Genomic DNA, 21926 nt, shown 5'->3' with positions numbered 1-21926 from the left:
AAAAAATTGTATTTAAATAAAACGATCACCCCAAGATAGATAGATATATGTATATATGACATAGCGGTGGTCCCAATAAGTGCACTAAACCACAATGACACATGCAGAACTGTTTAGATGCCATGATCAATAAGCATTGCTGCATATCCAGTGTCCCCTGTCTAATCCTCATACAGGAAAAGCTCCAATCTTAAAGGGAAAGTGTCTTTGATAAAGTGGCCATTCAGTGTAGAGCCTGAATTAATCTGAGCATTTCACTATATATAATTTGCAAAACAAATTTATCTAGAAACCAACCATGATGCTCAAGGAAGATTGAGCTGGTCCTTTCTTACTTGTCTTCCTAAAACAAGGGGTGGAGACCACATTCTGTCTACTTTCCAGTCTTCTCCACACCTAGGTGTGACTGCCTAAAAGCCTGTATAGAACAAACCAAGGCATCATAGACTTGTTCCCTATCCGAGTCACTATTGATCAAGAATTCTTCAAGCATAGTATCACTTTAGAGGCTGTGAATCCTTTTCAGACACACCCACATTAAAAACAAAGCCGGTTTTACTCGATCTCTAGGCAAGGCGACAACCACACCTATAAGTCCATCTCCATCAAAAATGTAAGCTAGTTTTTCCCAACCAGTGTGCCTCCAGCTGTTGCAAAACTACAATTTCCAGCATGGAGCTGGGAATAGTAGTTTTCACAGCTGGAGGCACATTGGTTGGAAAAGACTGCTGTAAGCAATCTCTTGTCTGTACTGTACACAGTACACTAACCTGGGGGTCAAGTGAAGTCTACTATTAAAAGGCAAATCTGTCTAGCCATAACACTGTTTTTATTTGTTTTATTTCTTATGTGTGAAAAAAGGACAAGAAAAAATAAGATATCAGGTTTTGTTGTTTATTTTTTTATATTCTTAAGAATCTAGTGAATTCTGCCACACTGAAAATGCAGTCCAATCTGCAGGCAGCAGGTTACATAGAAGGAAATAGTGTCAATTATTTGTTTTAATTCATGCTTATGTAGGGCTTGAGTCCAGTGGGCCGACCTAATCAATGACTGACAGCTACCTTTGTATGCACACATAAAGGGAGGGCTGCCAATCACTGAGTAGGACCGCCCACTGGACTCCTATGCCCTGAATAAGCACAAATGTACATTAATAAATAAGTTCTTCTGAGTAAACTCTATATCAATCTGCTTAGCTCCTCCTGCTATATAACATGCTGCCTGCATTATTAAAGGCCATCTGCTGACGAAAACAACTTTTCCCCTAGCTGCAGGATAGGGAATAAGTGTGTGATTGCAGGGGGGTCCGAACGCTGGGACCCTGCGCGATCTCCTACACAGGGCCATGGCTCTGCCAAGGCTCTCCCGTGCAGGAGGCGTATTGGCCGCAATGTAGTTCTATGGAAGAGGCGGGGAGGCAGCGTTCATGCCTCCCTGCCTCTCCCATAGAGCTGAATGTGGAGGGGGCATAACCGTAGACCTCTCTAGGTCGACGCTACACGCATTAGCAATCTCACTGTGCAATAATGCGGGGGCTCCGTTCAGGAGATCACAGTGGGTTCCAGCAGTCAGACCCCCCCCCCCCAAACACACCCCCTATCCTGTGGATAGGGGATAAGTGTTATAATGCTGCTGTTGTCCTTTAATAGGTCAGGTTTACAACAGGGGCACTTTCACCAAGTCCTGTCTATGTATTTAATTGGACTGCAGTTTCCCTGCAACAAAAGCAGCACCAGGTATCAAAACTCTTAACATTTCATATATTTGTGCCCCAGTCAGGCGCGTTGTGCCACTCATCTGCATTTCTTACCTATATAAAAGTTTCTAAACAAAAAACAAACAAACAGCAAAACTGTAATATTGTACGTGTATTTAAAAGTTATAAATCTTCTTTCATGTTGTGAGAAAGCAGTATGCAGACTGGCAAGATGTTTTCCCACTTGCTGAGAACATTAGTCCTTTTCATTCCTGCACGTCTATACACACAGTGTATTGCTGCCAGCTCATCTGTAAGATGGATGTATCACACAGCAAGTCTTGCTGTACATCAGTAGACAGTCTATTTGCCCTTTTTCGTTTTCGCCGTCTTCTCTTTCCTCTTCTTCACGTGCTTTGGGATCTTATTCTTTCTTTTCTCTCTTTGTGCTTCTTTTACCAATTTTTTCCTTTCCTATTGAAAAGGGTAAAAGGCATAAGATAAAGTGCTGACAACAGCACAATGAAATTCATGAGAAACTAAGTTGGGTGCCAAAGAAATAAAAGACTTGGCAAAGGATCATAAAACAACATAAGCAGGATCAGAGCAGATATCGGTGGAATAAACAAAGAAACCTAATACTTGCAATCTATTGAGAGAAGGATAATCTGTCCTTAACTCACAAAGCCGGCAGGCACAGATGGTACTGCTCTACCTGCTCCAGGGATGCTGTACTCCAATAACTTTTTAATATAGCCCCCATAAACTCGTGGGGGGGGGGCTATATTAAGTTTTTGGAGGTTTCAGATAACTTAACATTGGGATCAATGTGAAACCTTCTTAATGCAGATACTGTTTTTTAGGGTATTTGTTTAACTTGAGTGTAAACATGAGTGAGGATTCTGACACAGATTTGCAGCACTTGCCCATGCAGTAAGCCAAAACTCTAGGGCATATGCCCCGAATGCCTGATGCTAGAGATGCCACTGCTAACAAGCCGATTCAATTCCAAAAATGGATATCAGACACTCTAAGCTGCAGCGCTCTCTTTCTGCAATACAGAGCAGTTCGTGTATTCTGGCTGCAACTAAAAGTTCACAACTTTAGTTGCTGCTTTCAAAAGGAGCCCACACTTCATATTCTTTGTATATATTCCATAATATGGTCATATGGTGTGTACACAGCATTAACCTCTTAAACAGGCCAATTTTCGTTGTTGCACTTTCATCATTTCCTCCTTGCCCTTTAACCCCTTAAGGACCAAGCCCATTTTGGCCTTAAAGGGGTCCTGCTGCTGGGGAGCCCTGGGAACGCCGATGCGGCACTGCGCTATCATTACTGCACAGAGCGCGTTCGCTCTGCACGTAATGACGGGCAATACAGGGGACGGAGCATCGTTACGTCACGCCCCCCTCAATACAAGTCTATGGGAGGGGGCGTGGCGGTCGTCACGCCCCTTGCCATAGACTTGCATTAAGGGGACGTGCCGTGATGTCATGAGGGGCGGAGCCATGACGTCACGCTGCTCTGTCCCCTGTATTTCCAGTCATTACGCACAGAGCGAACACGCTCTGTGCAGTAATGATAGCGCAGTGCCACATTGGCGATCCCGGGGCTCCCCAGCAGCAGGACCCCGGCGATCTGACATCTTATCCCCTATCCTTTGGATAGGGGATAAGATATCAAGGGACGGAGTACCCCTTTAAGGACCAGAGCAATTTTATTTTTGCATTTTCGTTTTTTCCTCCTCTCCTAAAAATCATATCCTTTTATATTTTCATCCACAGACAAATATGAAGGCTTGCCTTTTGTGTGACCAGTTGTCCTTTGTAATTACATCACTCATTTTACCATAAAATGTATGGGGCAACCAAAAAAAATACTATTTGTGTGGGGCAATTGAAAAGAAAGACGGAATTTTGCACATTTTGGAAGGTTTTGTTTTAACGCTGTACAATTTATGGTAAAAATGATATGTGTTCTTTATTCTGAGGGTCAATACGCTTAAAATGATACCCATGATTACATACTTTTCTATTATTGTAACCGCTTAAAAAAAATCTCTAACTTTTTACCCAAACTAGTATGTTTAAAATCCCTCTATTTTGACAATCTATAACTTTAGCATTTTTTGTATATGTATAAGGGGCGGTATGAGGGCTATTTTTTTTGCTCCGCTATCTGTACTTTTTATTGATACCACATTTGCGTATATAAAACTTTTAATACATTTTTTATAATTTTTTTGGGAATATAATGTGACAAAACAGCAATTTTGGGATAATTAACATTATATTTTAATAGTTCGGACATTTACGCACGTGGCGATTCCAAATATGTTTATTAATTTTTTTTAATGCTTTTGGGGGTAAAATGGGAAAAACAGACATTTATTGGGGGAGGGATTTTTCAATTTTATGTGCTTTTTTTTTTTTTTTTTTTACACTTTAATAGTCAAATAGGGGACTATTTATAGCAATCACTTGATTGCTAAAACTTTTCAGTGCTATGCATAGGGCATAGCACTGATCAGCGTTCTTGGCGATCTTCTGCTCTGGTCTGCTCGATCTCAGACCAGAGCAGAAGACCCCAGGAGATGGCCGGAGGCAGGTGAGGGGACCTCCGGCCGCCCTTACAGATGATCGGATCCCCACGGCAGCACTGCGGGCGATCCAATCATCCATATTAAGTGCCGCACTGCTGCGATCCGTATTGATCACAGCACAGGGGTTAATGGCACCATGACATTACATTTACATCCGATGTCGCTAAGGGGTTAATAGCCATAACTTATTTTTTCATCTACACACCCATATAAGTGCTACTTAAAAAAAATCTAAACTTTTTTTTATATTGCCATTTTCTGACCACTATAACTGTTTAATTTTCTTGTTTACCAGGCTTTATGAGGGATCATTTTTTGCGCCGTAATCTGTAGTTTTTATCGGTACCATTGTGTTATTTATCAGACTTTTTTTTCTGGGGTATGATGTGATAAAAAAAACAAAAACGCAATTCTGGGGTTCTGTATTTTTTTTACGTTTACAACATGCACCATATGGGATAAATAATGTTTTATTTTAATAGTTCGGACTATTACACATGTGGCGATACCAAATGTTTATTTTTATTATGTTTACATATTTTTTATATGGAATTTGGGAATAGGGGGGTGATTTAAACTTTTAATATGTAAGGGGTTAATGAGTGTTTTTTAAAAACTTATTAAATTTTTTTTTAATTTTTATTACCCTTAGGGGACTTTTAGGAGGAATCATTAGATTCCACATACAAATCAATGTAGTTCCGTAGAACCACATTGATCTGTGTGCTCCGGCTACCTCAGCGGTGGATCGTAGTGCTGCGAAGGGGCGATCCATCCCACTGGATCACAAGAGACTGCTTAAAGGTCCCTTTAGATGCCACTGTCAGCTTTGACAGTGGCGATCTAAAAGGGTTAATAGCCGGCAACGGCAATAGCAGCATGTCTGCTATTAATGGCTGCCCTCTGCTACAGGAATCAGCTAAGGGCCTGGTTTAACGGGGGCTCGAGTCAGGAGCCAACACTATACACTGATTTCTTGAAAAACAGCACCACATCTGTCTGCAGGTTGTGTGTGGTATTGCAGTTCAGTTCCACTAGATAAGGCCAAATTCGAATACCACACACAACCTGAGGACATTTGTGGTGATGTTTTTGAAGGAAATAGCTCTGTTTTGTTTTTTTTAAATCCTGGATAACCTCTTTAATGCTGTGTATACAACATATGACCCTATTATGGAATATATACAAATAATATAAAGTTTTTGGAAATAGCTCTGTTTTTCTATCCCTTTATACAGCATCAGGACTGTTAGCATACCAAGCTATACAGCTACCTCACCCTCACTCAAAAGGAGGTTATTCTCAACAACACAACAGTCTGCAATAAATAATTATATTTCCTAGAAGATGTCTTAAAAAGGGAAACAAAGATGGCACACAATCACACAAGATCTCCAAGCTTATTTTTTACATTGCAATGACACAACGCTTCATATAAAAGACTACAGGGTAAAAATAATCCTTAGACAAAAGATCTACTCAGTAAGTTAGAGGCAAAATGCCAAGAGAAGTCAAGTCTATCAACCATTCTTAATAAAATAAATAAATAAAGTAAGTAGTAAAGGCTAACATTGTCTCTCTCACTTACTGCCGCCTACTGTCATCACTGGAGTGTAACTGTTTGCGCCAATGAATGCTTACTTTATATTTTAGAAAAGCTAACATTTCTAAATAGGGCTGGGTAGTGGTCACAGTACTGTTACATCCAAGATCAGGCATTTGCACACTAAATATAAAGGGAGGGAGGGAGGGAAAGGACTGAAATTCATTGGGGCAGATTAACCAGCACACTATACAGAACCTGAGCAACTGTATAACCGGAGTGAACAGATGAATGGATGACTACTAACCTTTTTATCTATTTCAGACGCAGGAGTTTGATCTTTGGGGTGAACATCTTCGGAATCTGACCCCGACTCATCACAACTATCGGAATCAGAGCCGGATCCATCATGTTGCTCCTCTTCACTTTTCTGCAGTAAAGCTGGTACCTGGTCAAACGAGATGTACACATGAAAAACACTACTGGGTAGTAAAGAGAAACTAAATAGGCCAAGTATGAGTGGAAAATGCTTTCCCTAGAGCCCCTTCACTCATTCATAATTGCATGGACAGACTTTCCCATTTCCTAACAAGCACAGGGAATCCTCTCACAGTGCTCTACTATCCCACCCCCTTCAACTTTTTAGGTGCAGTTGTATAGACACAAATGCATTCAGTAATTCAGCGTTCATTGTGCCTTACTAAAATTCAGACCAGTCCTGAAAGGTGTATTACAAAGGGCACAAGACATCTGCTCACACATACAACACTTATTTCATCAGTCCGCAGGAGAAGATCACGATCGTATTGCATGTGACTGGAGACATCAAATCTGTCCTTTCAAACTAAATTATAAAGTGCCTTGTTATATGTGAAATCCAGAATTAGACCAAAATGTATATACTTCCTGGAAGACTTCTCAAAACCTGTGCAGAAGAAAAGAGGAGCAGCTGCCCAAAGCAACCAGATCACTGCTTTTATTTTTCTGAGGCCCTTTTAAAAATGAAAGAAGCAATATGATTGGTTACTATGGGCAACTGGTCAACGTTTTCTCTGCACACGTTTTGATAAATCTCCCCCTATATTGTCTATACTGCCATCTCACCATCTGTTCTCTCACAAGTATGTCATTCAACCTCTAAACCACTACCCTCATCCTCTCCACCTCTACATGTTTGTCATTATGAGTACACCTCTCACATTTTTGTAAATATAATATTACATCTTTTCATGTGACAACACTGAAGAAATGACCCTCTGCTACAATGTAATGTAGAGAGTGCACATCCTGTATAAGTGTTTAATGTTGTGTCCTCTCAAAATAACACAACGCAGCCATTAATGTCTAAACCTTGGCAACAAAAGGGAGTACACCCCTAAGTGGAAATGTCCCAAAGTGTCAATATTTTGTGTGGTCACCATTATTTTCCAGCACTGCCTTAACCCCTTAAGGACTCAGCCCATTTTGGCCTTAAGGACTCAGACAATTTAATTTTTACGTTTTCCATTTTTTCCTCCTCGCCTTCTAAAAATCATAACTCTTTTATATTTTCCTCCACAGACTATTATGAGGGCTTGTTTTTTGCGCGACCAGTTGTCCTTTGTAATGACATCACTCATATCATAAAATGTATAAAAACACAATTTTTGTGGGGAAATTAAAAAGAAAAACGCAATTTTGCAAATTTTGGAAGGTTTCATTTTCACGCCGTACAATTTATGGTAAAAATGACGTGTGTTCTTTATTCTGAGGGTCAATACAATTAAAATGATACCCATTATTACATACTTTTATATTATTGTTGTGCTTAAAAAAAATCACAAACTTTTTAACCAAATTAGTACGTTTATAATCCCTTTATTTTGATGACCTCTAACTTTTTTATTTTTCCGTATAAGCGGCGGTATGGGGGCTCATTTTTTGATCTGTACTTTTTTTTGATACCACATTTGCATATAAAAAACTTTTAATAAATTTTTAATAATTTTTTTTTAATAAAATGTATTAAAAAAGTAGCAATTTTGGACTTTTTTTTTTCGTTCACGCCGTTCACCGTACGGGATCATTAACATTTTATTTTAATAGTTCGGACATTTACACACGCGGCGATACCAAATATGTCTATAAAATTTATTTTTTACGCTTTTTGGGGGTAAAATAGGAAAAAACGGACGTTTTACTTTTTTATTGGGGGAGGGGATTTTTCACTTTTTTTTTTACTTTTACATTTTTTTTTTTTACACTTGAATAGTCCCCATAGGGGACTATTCATAGCAATACCATGATTGCTAATACTGATCTGTTCTATGTATAGGACATAGAACAGATCAGTGTTTTCGGTGATCTTCTGCTCTGGTCTGCTCGATCACAGACCAGAGCAGGAGAAGCCGGGAGCCGGACGGAGGAAGGAGAGGGGACCTCCGTGCGGCGTTATGCGGGCGATCCGATCATTCATTCAAATCGCGCACTGCCGCAGATGCCGGGATCTGTATTGATCCCGGCACCTGAGGGGTTAATGGCGGACGCCCGCGAGATCGCGGGCGTCGGCCATTGCCGGCGGGACCCTGGCTGCGATCAGCAGCCGGGATCAGCTGCGCAAGACACGGGCATCGCTCCGATGCCCGCGGTTATGCACAGGACGTAAATGTACGTCCTGGTGCGTTAAGTACCACCGCACTAGGACTTACATTTACGTCCTGCGTCCTTAACCCCTTAAGGACTCAGGGTTTTTCCGTTTTTGCACTTTCGTTTTTTCCTCCTTACCTTTTAAAAATCATAACCCTTTCAATTTTCCACCTAAAAATCCATATTATGGCTTATTTTTTGCGTCGCCAATTCTACTTTGCAGTGACATTAGTCATTTTACCCAAAAATGCACGGCGAAACGGAAAAAAAATCATTGTGCGACAAAATCGAAGAAAAAAACAGTTTTGTAACTTTTGAGGGCTTCCGTTTCTACGCAGTGCATACTTCGGTAAAAATTACACCTTATTATTCTGTAGGTCCATACGGTTAAAATGATACCCTACTTATATAAGTTTGATTTTGTCGCACTTCTGGAAAAAAATCATAACTACATGCAGGAAAATTTATACGTTTAAAAATGTCATCTTTTGACCCCTATAACTTTTTATTTTTCCACGTACAGGGCGGTATGAGGACTCATTTTTTGCGCCGTGATCTGAAGTTTTTATCGGTATGATTTTTGTTTTGATCGGACTTTTTGATCACTTTTTATTCATTTTTTAATAGTATAAAAAAGTGACCAAAATACGCTTTTTGGGACTTTGGATTTTTTTTGCGCGTACGCCATTGACCGTGCGGTTTAATTAATGACATTTTTATAGTTCGGACATTTACGCACGCGGCGATACCACATATGTTTATTTTTATTTATTTTTTACACTGTTTTATTTTTTTTATGGGAAAAGGGGGGTGATTCAAACTTTTATTAGGGAAGGGGTTAAATGACCTTTATTAACACTTTAAAAAAAAAAATTTTTTTGCAGTGTTATAGGTCCCATAGGGACCTATAACACTGCACACACTGATCTTTTACACAGATCACAGGCGTGTATTAACACGCCTGTGATCAGTGTTATCGGCGCTTGACTGCTCCTGCCTGGATCTCAGGCACGGAGCAGTCATTCGACGATCGGACACGAGGAGGCAGGTAATGGCCCTCCCGGTGTCCTGTCAGCTGTTCGGTGAAATCGCGGCGGTCCCGAACAGCCCGACTGAGCAGCCGGGTCACTTTCACTTTAGAAGCGGCGGTCAGCTTTGACCGCCGCTTCTAAAGGGTTAATACCGCACATCGCCGCGATCGGCGATGTGTGGTATTAGCCGCGGGTCCCGGCCGTTGATGAGCACCGGGACCGACGCGATATGATGCGGGATCGCGGCACGATCCCGCTTCATATCGCGGGAGCCGGCGCAGGACGTAAATATACGTCCTGCGTCGTTAAGGGGTTAAAGGGGTACTACACTGCTCAGCGTTTGGAATAAACTGTTCCGAACACTGGAGCCGGGAGCTAGTGACGTAATGGCCCCACCCCCTCATGACGTCACACCCCACCCCCTCAATGCAAGTCTATGGGAGGGGGCGTGACGGCTGACACTGAGCACATGACAGAGTCTGGAGACGCCGTGGAGAACGTTCTGCTGCCTGCAACATCCTCCAGCATGACCAGTTTTGTGGTGGGCCAGTAATGGTGTGGGGTGGCATTTCTTTGGTGGGCTGCACAGCCCTCCATGTGCTTGTCAGAGGTAGCCTGACTGCCATTAGGTACCAAGATGAGATCCTCAGACCCCTTGTGAGACCATATGCTGGTGCGGTTGGCCCTGGGTTCCTCCTAATGCAAGACAATGCTAGACCTCATGTGGCTGGAGTGTGTCTGCAGTTCCTGCAAGAGGAAGGCATTGATGCTGTGGACTGGCCCGCCCATTCCCCAGACCTGAATCCGATTGAGCACATCTGGGACATCATGTCTCGTTAATCCACCAGGTCTGGGAGGACATCCCTCAGGAGACCACCACCACATCAGGAGCATGCCCAGGCATTGTAGGGAGGTCATACGGGCAAGGGGAGGCAACACACACTACGGAGCCTCATTTTGACTTGTTTTAAGGACATTACATCAAAGTAGGATCAGCCTGTAGTGTGGTTTTCCACTTTGATTTATAGTTTGACTCCATATCCAGACCTCCATGGGTTGATAAATTTGATTTCCATTGATAATTTGTGTGTGATTTTGTTGTCAGCACATTCATCTATGTAAAGATGAAAGTATTTCATACGATTAGTTCATTCATTCAGATCTAGGATGTGTTATCTTAGTGTTCCCTTTATTTTTTGAGCAGTGTATTTGAGGAATTTGAGATCTTTGGGTGTGGAGACATCAAAAAGTAGATTTTTTGTGCTTACCGTAAAATCTCTTTCTCTGAGGATTGGGGGACACAGAACCGTGGGTATATGCTCTTGCCACTAGGAGGCGCTGACACTAGGCATTCAAAGAAAAAAGTTGTCCCTTCCTGGCAGGATATACCCCGCCTACTGACCATGAGCTAATCAGTTTAGTCCCAAAGCAGTAGGAGGGAACAGACAGAGAAAGAAAAAAAACAGGAGTCCGAGGGAAAAAGAAAGGAACCGAACCACCCCTCGGACAAACGAATGCAAACAACAAACCATGGGTGGGTGCTGTGTCCCCCAATGGATCCTCCGAGATTTTACGGTAAGCACATAAAAATATACCTTTTCTCGGAACCATTGGGGGACACTGAACCGTGGGACGCACCAAAGCAGTCCACGGGGTGGGAAAAAAGTACCCCATAGAATTAGGCAGAGGACTGAGCCACTTCCACCTGCAACACCTTGCGGCCCAAACCGGCGTCCGCTGACGTGAAAGTGTGTACTTGATAGAATTTAGTGAAAGTGTGCAGAGCTGAGGGTCAAATGCTGATCCAACCCAGATTGGAAAAAACCAAGAAGGCGCATAAAGGAGAACACGACCGGGGAAACGGACTGCGCACACACCACCAGAAATAAGCCTTCCAAGTGCGGTGGTAAATCCTGGCGGAGGCGGGCTTTCGGTGCTCGAAGCATGGTGTGAATCACTTCAGAGGAAAATCCCCGAGCCCTCAAAACCGCGTTTTCAACCGCCACGCCATCAAATGCAGCGACAGTAATCTGGGGTGGCAGAGAGGGCCCTGGGAGAGCAGATCGGTCGAACTGGAAGATGCAGCGGAATGTTGGCGACAAGCTGAATCGCGTCTGGACCAGTCTGCAACAGCCGGACGAGCAGGGAGAATTGGGGGACCTGGACCCAAGGTGCAACCCCAGGCGCTGGCCATTGGCGGGAAGGGGTTAAGGGTGCATACTCTTATGTCCCGTGCCCCTTAGCCGCAATCGGGGGAACAGGTAGCGCCATACTCCTGAACCCACACCTGAAAACAAGAAAATAAAAGCATAAAAGAACCTAACACAGGCCCTAACTGAAAAAACAAAAAAGAAGAACAGGTCTGGAGAGAGCTCCAGACCTGTGTCTGCCTCCTATGACACTAAGCTAAAACTGATTAGCTAAGGGTCAGTAGGCGGGGTATATCCTGCCAGGAGGGGCAGACTTTTTTCTTTGTATGCCTAGTGTCAGCGCATCCTTGTGGCAAGAGCATATACCCACGGTTCTGTGTCCCCCAATGGTTCCGAGAAACTGCAATTTCAAACTGGCCAATGAAATTGTCTTATTGAGTGTGAAATCCAGATATTCTCAGATTGTGTAGAATTTAACAAATTTTAGCAAACAAATTACACTAAGGTTAATCTTATAGTTCATTTGGAGGGGGGTATTTATGAAAAACCTAAGACCATGAGAAAATTTCATATGGTGTGGGGTCCTTGGAGACATCAAAAGCTCCATATTCGGTAGTCTCCCCCTACGTTCTATGCACTTTAGACATTCAGGGATAAGCTGGTGACAGGTTCACACTTCTTTATGTAACCTACCCTATTTATAAAACATGGCTGGACCATTGTATCAGTAAAGCACTTTCTGCCCTCACTCCTCATGTTTGAATATTTAGTGTGCATAATTGTAATGTCTGATACTTGTGTTTACCGTACCCCTAAAACTGTAAGACAGTGCAGAATGTGTTGGTGATATATCATTATTATTATGTGACAGCAGCTTTTCTATTGATTTGTATTTACTACAGAAATAAATTTTGCATAGGCACTGTTAACCTTTTTTTGGATAAAGGGATCGGTTAAGATCACTTCCGCAGGTAGGACTTTATCTGTGCTGTGGCAGTACCTGGACATCGGGACATAGGCAAGGATCTTTCGCAACTGGGAGGCTGTGTCTGGCACTGGTACTGGAGCACACTGTAGCTGGCACTGTACTATACACCTTCAATAGCTGTCGGCTAGAAAACTCATTGTTTAATATTGGATAAGAGCTAGCTCTCCTACTGTGGATAATCAGACTACTAGGCTATCTCTTATAGTATTGTCCAACATCTCTCTCCCATTTACCCCATAAACATGAATGTTCAGCCCAGCGAAGCATTCAAGTAAACAAAATGTGGTGAGAGAAGGTAAGCTGCAGCCAGATAGCAGCTTACCTCCTCAATAACAAAAGGTTTGAGCAATTTAAAAACAACATGCCAGATCCTTTTCTCCCCTGACATAATTCTCAATTCAAATAAGGTAGACCAGTCCTACTGGAATTGGCAGACTTTTTACCAATCTGTATGGAGGGCCTTTAGCTACCTTACAACTTTATCAAATAAAGTGATTTATGTTAATCAGTGATGTAAAAGACTCCCCGATGGCCTATATTGTTATGATTTACACCACAGTATACATTATGTTATTGGTACTAATGTTTAACAGAAGGCTTCAATGGGAAAAACAAAAATTTTAAGTGATCCAGCTCACCGTTTCAGCACCTGACAAATCTTTCTTCAGGCCCATCACAGTCTGATATAGAATCTAGAAAAAAAAGAAAGCAAATGGGGTAAAAAGCTAGCGATAAGTCTACAATATCTGAATTGGCTGGAACAGATACTCAAGATAACATTCACTTTATTACAAATGTTCAGTCTAATTCTCTATACGAGAGTGTAAAGTATTAGCTAGAAGCACACCATGTGTACTATCTGTACGGGACACACAATTCAGGTTACTTCATTGTCACATTTTTCTTCGGCAACTCAACCACCCTATGTGAATTGCATCTCATTATACCAAACTGTGCAGACAGCACAGAAACGCTGGAGTTACTTACATTATCCTGCTGAGTGTTCAACGACATATCTTCTTCTTTCAACTTCTGCATTAGGTCTATATCCCTTTCAAAGTTCTTGACTTCATTTAGAGTCCGAGGAATGTACGCTTTCTTAAATACCTAAACCATTGCAAAATTTTTTTTTTAAAATGATAACACAAAAATGAGTTAGATTGCTTAAGTAACAGCAAGAAAACATTTATAGACTTCAAATAAGAACACACCTGCTTCTTGTTTCAGAAAGAGCAAGAGGGTATGGTCACCCCTTTAACTTGTGATTACACTGGCAAACAAATGCAGCCTAATGGTGCGTTCACACGTACAGTATCCTGCACAGATTTGATGCACAGGATTTTCTGCTTCAGATTTCAATGTAAACTAAATGACTGAGCACAGCTTCTAATGTGCAGTTACAAATCCTGCGCATCAAATCTGCGCAGGATACTGTACGTATGAACATACCCTTACTCTTTAAATTTTAGTTCAAACTGTAAGTATACTGGAACATGACAGCATCCACCTATCTCTCTGCTGAAAGGGAAATCATTTTCATACTTTGTGATTTAAGGGGTTGTCCAGCAAAAAAAAAAAAAGTGACATCACACTAAAAACAAGAGCTCCTGTCCATCCTCCCCTCCTGTCTGCTCAGGACAAGACCAATGATGTGGAGCTCAAATTACTGCTCATTAGATTTTGAGGCAGTGGGAAGATTTTCTGAATCACAGTAGTTTCCATCAGAACAGGCTTACTGCTCTCTTATATGCTGCTTTAAAATCTAATGAGCAGTAAAAAGAGGTTCCCCTTTACATCAACGTTTTTGTCCTGAGCAGACAGGAGGGTGTAAAGATTGGACAGGAGCTTTGCTTTCAGAGTGTGACGTGATGTCCCAGCTACAAGGGAGAGAGCAAAGCTGATATGTAGGGATCTGTACACTATTGCTAATAACATTATATTAAGCTACTTTATTATTCTTTATGACACCATAAACAGGTTGTTTCTTTTGCTCGACAATGTAAAATATTTATTTATAAAAAAAAAAAGTTTACAAAGACCTAGTACTCAATAAAAAAAGTATGACCTTTACATATAATAATAATAAATAATAATAATAATAATAATAATAATAATAATAATAACACTTGCCTCTTCATCTACTTTATCTTGATTTGATCTTTCTTGTTCCGTTCTTTTACCTGCTATTTCCATTGACTGTAAATAATAGAAAATAATCATTTTAATGTTATTTACCCTTACTTTCTATATTTGTCTATGAACTCAATGATTTTTCTCATTTCTCATTTCAAGAGTTAAAAAAATTAAGAAAAAAAGTTATTTAAAGTGCTACTTTAAAGGGGTACTCCGCTGGAAAACTTTTTTTTTTTTTTTTTTTTTAAATCAACTGGTGCCAGAAAGTTAAATAGATTTTTAAATGACTTCTATTAAAAAATCTTTACCCTTCCTGTACTTTTTAGCAGCTGCATGCTACAGAGGAAATTATTTTCTTTTTGAATTTCTTTTTTTGTCATGTCCACAGTGCTCTCTGCTGACACCTCTGTCCGTGTCAGGAACTGTCCAGAGCAGCATAGGTTTGCAATGGGGATTTTCTCCGGCTCTAGACAGTTCCTGACATGGGCATCAGTTGTCATCAGAAAGCACTGTGGACAACAAAAAAAAGAAAAGAATTTCCTCTGTAGCATACAGCTGCTTAAAAGTAATGGAAGGGTAAAGGTTTTTAAATAGAAGACATTTACAAATCTGTTTAACTTTCTGACACCAGTTGATTTAAAAAAAATAATAAAATTCCACCGGAGTACCCCTTTAACTATTTTCTGTTTTAAACTTTCATTATTTTACATTTGTATTAACTATTGCTCAGAATCCTAGCCACCAAATTATCAAAATGTTCCTATATGATGGATATTACAGTGAGAAAATATTGCAAGATTCAAGTGAAATGTACTTAGAAATTCTAACTACACAAACCACAACATGTATAGCAAGGAAGACCATGATTAAAAACTTGGCAAAATACAAAAAAAACTGCAACCCTTCAGAAAACAAGAATCTCATACCATATAACTAGGGAGAAGACAACTATTACATCTATGCTGTGTTGGACAAGCAACAAACGTTACATTGTGTGTCCATATTCTGGAGCCTACCTGGTTCCTGGAACCCAAATAAATGTGAAATTATGTTTAGAGAGAGAGAAAAAAGGAAAAGGAGCATATAGATGAGGAGCAGACATTTAGATGAGTATATCAAACATTTACTCTGATAAAACTATAGGTGGGCATGTATACTTCTGGGTCATTAAAAGGGGGACAGAGGAAACAATATGTTATTTATGTTTGTTCTAGATCATGTGGAACTTCTCTTTATTTCTATGTTTACCAATCCATTTTAAAGTTATTTGTGCTTTTGGATCAGCAGGGCTCTGACGTCATCACCAATCAGTTATGTGAAGGGGCCACGGCACTCATGGGAGCACTGCAGCCTCTGCAGAGTCTCCTAGGACTGTATCCACCTTTTCCAGCCCACCGGAGCACCTGAAAGCTGAACTAATTTATACAGGAAAAGTCAGCAAACGCCGTGACCAATCACTGTAACTTTGCTCATCTCTAATTGTAACACCCCCCCCCCCCACACACACACACACACACACACACACACAGATGTCCCCCATAAAGAACACCTTCTCAGCTTTCCATCAGGAAGCACTTGGCAGAAGCAGGTTTTAGGGTACAAAGTGGTTATGGAGCAAGGGTGTGTTAGGAGTCCAGCCTCATCATCTAGCATAGAGGAGATCTAACCATTACCCTTATTATTTGTCTGAAGGTAGGTTGGCCTATAAAATCAGTATTTTGGCACTTAAAAAATGTATATGCTGCTGAGGTCAGGTTAACCCCTTGAGGACGCAGGGCGTATGCATACGCCCCCGTTTCCGAGTCCTTAAGGACTCAGGGCGTATGGATACGCCCTGCGTACTTCTGGTCCCTGCCGCTCAACGGGCAGGGACTGGGATGCCTGCTGATATCGTTCAGCAGGCACCCCGGCATATCGCCCAGGGGGGTCCTGAGGTCCCCCATATCGGCGATCGCCGCAAATCGTGCGTCAATTCAGACGTGCGATTTGCGGTTATTCCGGGTCAATCGGGTCTCTGGTGACCCGGAAAAAAGGGTGAATTCACCCTTACTCAGTAGGAGTGAGGTGGCACAGGTGCCGCCTTGCGATCACATGATTCATCGGTCGGAATGACCGATCCAGTCACGGACCTGCTGGAGACGGCGATCGAAGCGGAGATCGGCTCCGGAGGGGGTCTCCTACCTTGCCCTGGTCCGGCGGGGGTTCCCTCTGGTGCGGTGGCGACGACAGGAGCAGCAGGATCGGCTGCGGCGGCGTCCCGGGGCAGGATACACAGCAGGAGGAAAGGCCTCTTCAATTCCTGCTGTTGCTTAGCAACAACTCTCAGCATGCAAAAGCCAAAGGGCATGCTGGGAGTTGTAGTTTTGCACCTGCTGGAGTTCCAACTACATCTCCCAGCATGCCCTTTGCTAGTCTGTGCATGCTGGGGGATGTAGTTATGCAACTGATGGAGGCACTTTTTTTTCTATGAAAAAGTGTGCAGCCAGGTGTTGCATAACTACAACTCCCAGCATGCACAGACTACCAAGGGGTATGCTGGGAGTTGTAGCTGTGTGCCTCCAGCTGTTGCAAAACTACAACTCTCAGCATGCCGTTCGGCTGTCAATGCATGCTGATTGTTGCAGTTTTGCAACAGCTGGAGACACATTGGTTGTGAAACACAGAGTTTGTTACCTAAAATACAACTAAAATACAACTCCCAGCATGCACTGAGAGACTGTACATGTTTGGAGTTCTAGCTTTCCAACAGCTGGAGGCACACTGGTTTCGAAACACTGAGTTAAGTAACAAACTCTCAGTGTTTCCCAACCAATGTGCCACCAGCTGTTGCATAACTACAACTCCCAGCATGTATGGTCTCCCCCCCCCCCCCCCCGTGTGAATGTACAGGGTACATTCACACGGGCAGCTTAACAGCGAGCTCTGCTGCAAGTTTGAGATGCAGCAAATTTTCCGCCGCAGCTCAAACTCCCAGCAAAGAAACTCACTGTAAACCTGCGCCCGTGTGAATGTATCCTAAAAACACTACACTACACAAAATAAAAAGTAAAACAATACATACCCCTACACACTGTCACTGTCACTAAAATGCTGGTTACCCTATATTTTTCATTTTCACAAGGGAGAATAGGAAAAAAGCCCCCCAAAATTTGTAACCCCATTTCTTCTGAGTAAGAACATACCCCACATGTGGATGTAAAGTGCTCTGCTGGCACACTACAATGCTCAGAAGAGAAGGAGCGCCATTGGGATTTTGGCAAGAGAAGGTGTTTGAAATTGAAGGCCATGTGTGTTTACAAAGCCCCCATAGTGCCAGAACAGTGGACCCCCCCCCCCACATGTGACCCTATTTTGGAAACTACAACCCTCACATAATATAATAAGGTGTGCAGTGAGCATTTACGCCCCACAGGTGTCTGACAGATTTTTGGAACAGTGGTCAGTGAAAATGAAAAATGTAATTTTTCAATTGCACAGCCCACTGTTCCAAAGATCTGTCAAACGCCAGTGTGGTGTAAATGTTCACTGCACCCCTTATTAAATTCTGTGAGGGGTGTAGTTTCCAAAATGGGGTCAAATGTGGGGGGGTCCACTGTTCTGGCACTACGGGGGCTTTGTAAACACACATGGCCTCCCACTTCTATTCCAACCAAATTCTCTCACCAAACGCTCAATGGCGCTCCTCCTCTTCTGAGCATTGTAGTTCGCACGCAGAGCACTTTACATCCACATATGGGGTATTTCCATACTCAGAAGAAATGGGGTTACAAATTTTTAGAGGCTTTTTGTCCAATTACCCCTTATGAAAATGAAAAATTAGGGGTAACATCAGCATTCTAGTGAAAAAAAAAAATTCATTTTCACGTTCAACTTTGTCAAACACCTGTGGGGTGTTAATGCTCACTGTACGCCTTGTTACATACCTTGAGGGGTGTAGTTTCCAAAATAGTATGCCATGTGTTTTTTTTTTTTTTGCTGTTCTGGCACCATAGGGGCTTCCTAAATGCGACATGCCCCCAAAATCCATTTCAGCAAAATTTGCTTTCCAAAAGCCAAATGTGACTTATTCTCTTCTGAGCATTGTAGTGTGCCAGCAGAGCACTTGACGTCCACACATGGGGTATTTCCATACTCAGAAGAGATGGGGTTACAAATTTTGGGGGGCATTTTCTCCTATAACCCCTTGTAAAAATGTACAATTTGGGGGAAAACCAGCACTTTAGTGAAAAAAAAAAAATAATTCATTTACATATAAAACCATTTCAGAAAAACTCGCTCTCCAAAATCACATTGTCGCTCCTTCCCTTCTGAGCCTTGTAGTGCACCCACAGAGCACTTGACATCCACATGAGGTATTTCCTTACTCGAGAGTAATTGGGTTATAAGTTTTGGGGGGCTTTTTCTCCTTTTACCCCTTGTAAAATTTCAAAAACTGGGTCTACAAGAACATGCGAGTGTAAAAAATGAAAATTTTGAATTTTCTCCTTTACCTTGCTGCTATTCCTGTGAAACACCTAAAGGGTTAACACACTTTCTGAATCTCATTTTGAATATTTGGGGGGTGCAGTTTTTATAATGGGGTCATTTATGGGGTATTTCTAATAAGACGACCCCTCAAATCCACTTCAAATCTGAACTGGTCCCTGAAAAATTCCGATTTTGAAAATTTTGTGGAAAATTGGAAAATTGCTGCTGAACTTTGAAGCCCTCTGATGTCTTCCAAAAGTGAAAACATGTCAACTTCATGATGCAAATATAAAGTAGACATATTGTATATGTGAATCAATATATAATGTATTTGCAATATCCATTTTCCTTACAAGCAGAGAGTTTCAAAGTTAGAAAAATGCAAAATTTTCATGAAATTTTGGGATTTTTCACCAAGAAAGGATGCAAGTAACGATGGAAATTTAACACTATAATAAAGTAGAATATGTCACGAAAAAACAATCTCGGAATCGGAATAATCGGTAAAAGCATCCCAGAGTTATTAATGCTTAAAGTGACAAAGGTCAGAATTGCAAAAAAAGGGCTCAGTCATTAAGGGGTTAAAATAGAAAAAAAATATATATATATATATATACTTAAAAAGGAGTACTGCAGCTGAGAACAACTTATCCCCTATCCACAAGATAGGGGATAAGTGTCTAAAAGCTGGGGGTCAGGCTTCTTGGCCCCCCGCGTTCTCCTGTACGGCGACACGGAACTGCCGCGGCTCTCCCCATGCAGAAATAGTGTCAAACACAGCATGACACTCAACCTCAATGTATCACTTTGGGAGAGGCGGAGATGCAGCGTTCTTGCATCACCGCCTCTCCCATAGAGCTGAATGGAGGGGGCGTGTCTGTGGACCTCTTAGTGAGGTCGACGACACAAGCATAAGCTGCACAGAGCCGTGGAGGTTCCGAGTCCCTGAACGGGAGATCGTGGGGAGTCCGAACGCTGGGACCCCCCTGATGATAGAGGATAAGTTGTCTTTGGCTGAAGTACTCCTTTAACTAGTCCTGGTCCTCTGCAGCTCCTGTTTGGCTCCATCCAGTCCCCCAAGACTTCTTCCTGCCTTCGAGAAAAGTGCTCAGTCCAGGACATGCCAGCTCGGCTAATCACTGGCCAAAAGGAGATACCGCTACAGCCAGTGATTAGCTAAGCAGGGCTGTCCTGCACCAAGCGCTCATCTCAGAAGTGGGAAGACAGAAGATTGGGGGACTGGATGGAGCCAAATGGGAGCTGCGAGGGTCTGGCTGGAAAACAGGGCTAAGCAAATAAAGTTTTTTCAGTTTTACAGACATATCAAAGGCTGAAGAGAATAAAAATGGAGGTAAAAAAAAAAAAAGGATAAAAAGGAAAGACTGATGTGTCTTTTCATTTTCGTATAAATTCTAAGTCTTGGTTGAAAATAAAAGCACCCAAAATGGCACGTGTGTTAACCCCTTAACGACGCAGGACGTATATTTACCCGCGATATGAAGCGGGATATGAAGCGGGATGTGCGGTATTAACCCTTTAGAAGTGGCGGTCAAAGCTGACCGCCGCTTCTAAAGTGAAACTGAAAGTATCCCGGCTGCTCAGTCGGGCTGTTCGGGACCGCCGCGGTGAAATCGCGGCGTCCCGAACAGCTGATCGGACACCGGGAGGGCTCTTACCTGCCTCCTCGGTGTCCGATCGACGAATGACTGCTCCGTGCCTGAGATCCAGGCAGGAGCAGTCAAGCGTCGATAATGCTGATCACAGGCGTGTTAATACACGCCTGTGATCAGGATGAGAGATCAGTGTGTGCAGTGTTATAGGTCCCTATGGGACCTATAACACTGCAAAAAAAAAGTAAAAAAAATGTGTTAATAAAGGTCATTTAACCCCTTCCCTTAAAAAAGTTTGAATCACACCCCTTTTCCCATAAGAAAAATAAAACAGTGTAAAAAAAAAAATATAAACATATGTGGTATCGCCGCGTGCGTAAATGTCCGAACTATAAAAATATATCATTAATTAAGCCGTACGGTCAATGGCGTACGCGCAAAAAAAATTCCAAAGTCCAAAAAAGCGTATTTTGGTAACTTTTTATAACATTAAAAAATGAATAAAAAGTGATCAAAAAGTCAGATCAAAACAAAAATCATACCAATAAAAACTTCAGATCACGGCGCAAAAAATGAGTCCTCATACCGCCCCGTACGTGGAAAAATAAAAAAGTTATAGGGGTCAGAAGATGACATTTTTAAACGTATAAATTTTCCTGCATGTAGTTATGATTTTTTCCAGAAGTGCGACAAAATCAAACCTATATAAGTAGGGTATCATTTTAACCGTATGGACCTACAGAATAATGATAAGGTGTCATTTTTACCGAAATATGCACTGCGTAGAAACGGAAGACCCCAAAAGTTACAAAATGGCGTTTTTTTTTCCGATTTTGTCGCACAATGATTTTTTTTCCCGTTTCGCCGTGCATTTTTGGGTAAAATGACTAATGTCACTGCAAAGTAGAATTGGCGACGCAAAAAATAAGCCATAATATGGATTTTTAGGTGGAAAATTGAAAGGGTTATGATTTTTTAAAGGTAAGGAGGAAAAAACGAAAGTGCAAAAACGGAAAAACCCTGAGTCCTTAAGGGGTTAAAGGGGTACTCCTGTGGAAAAAGATTTTTTTTTTTT

At 41.8% G+C, this 21926-nt stretch overlaps 1 protein-coding gene across 4 annotated transcripts in view; it reads right to left on the bottom strand.

Moving 5' to 3' along the window:
• Positions 1–810: 810 nt before the first annotated feature.
• The window catches only part of RIOK1 (RIO kinase 1), a 99769-nt gene continuing 78653 nt past the window's right edge, over positions 811–21926 (bottom strand). For 2 of the 4 annotated variants that reach the window (XM_056521105.1, XM_056521109.1), the window contains exons 13-17: positions 14772–14837; positions 13629–13748; positions 13280–13333; positions 6155–6295; positions 811–2173 (exon numbers count right to left, since the gene is read on the bottom strand). In XM_056521105.1, the coding sequence (XP_056377080.1) occupies positions 2063–2173; positions 6155–6295; positions 13280–13333; positions 13629–13748; positions 14772–14837 (492 nt within the window). In that variant the 3' untranslated portion in view covers positions 811–2062. The remainder of the gene's footprint in view (positions 2174–6154; positions 6296–13279; positions 13334–13628; positions 13749–14771; positions 14838–21926) is intronic. The other 2 variants (XM_056521107.1, XM_056521106.1) reach the window with 1 other exon arrangement.

This window comes from Hyla sarda, chromosome 5, assembly GCF_029499605.1.
Source record: "Hyla sarda isolate aHylSar1 chromosome 5, aHylSar1.hap1, whole genome shotgun sequence".
In the NCBI taxonomy this organism is placed as follows: domain Eukaryota; kingdom Metazoa; phylum Chordata; class Amphibia; order Anura; family Hylidae; genus Hyla; species Hyla sarda.
The sequence above is the reverse complement of the archived record's forward strand: the minus strand, read 5'-3'. Positions and strand labels throughout refer to the sequence as shown.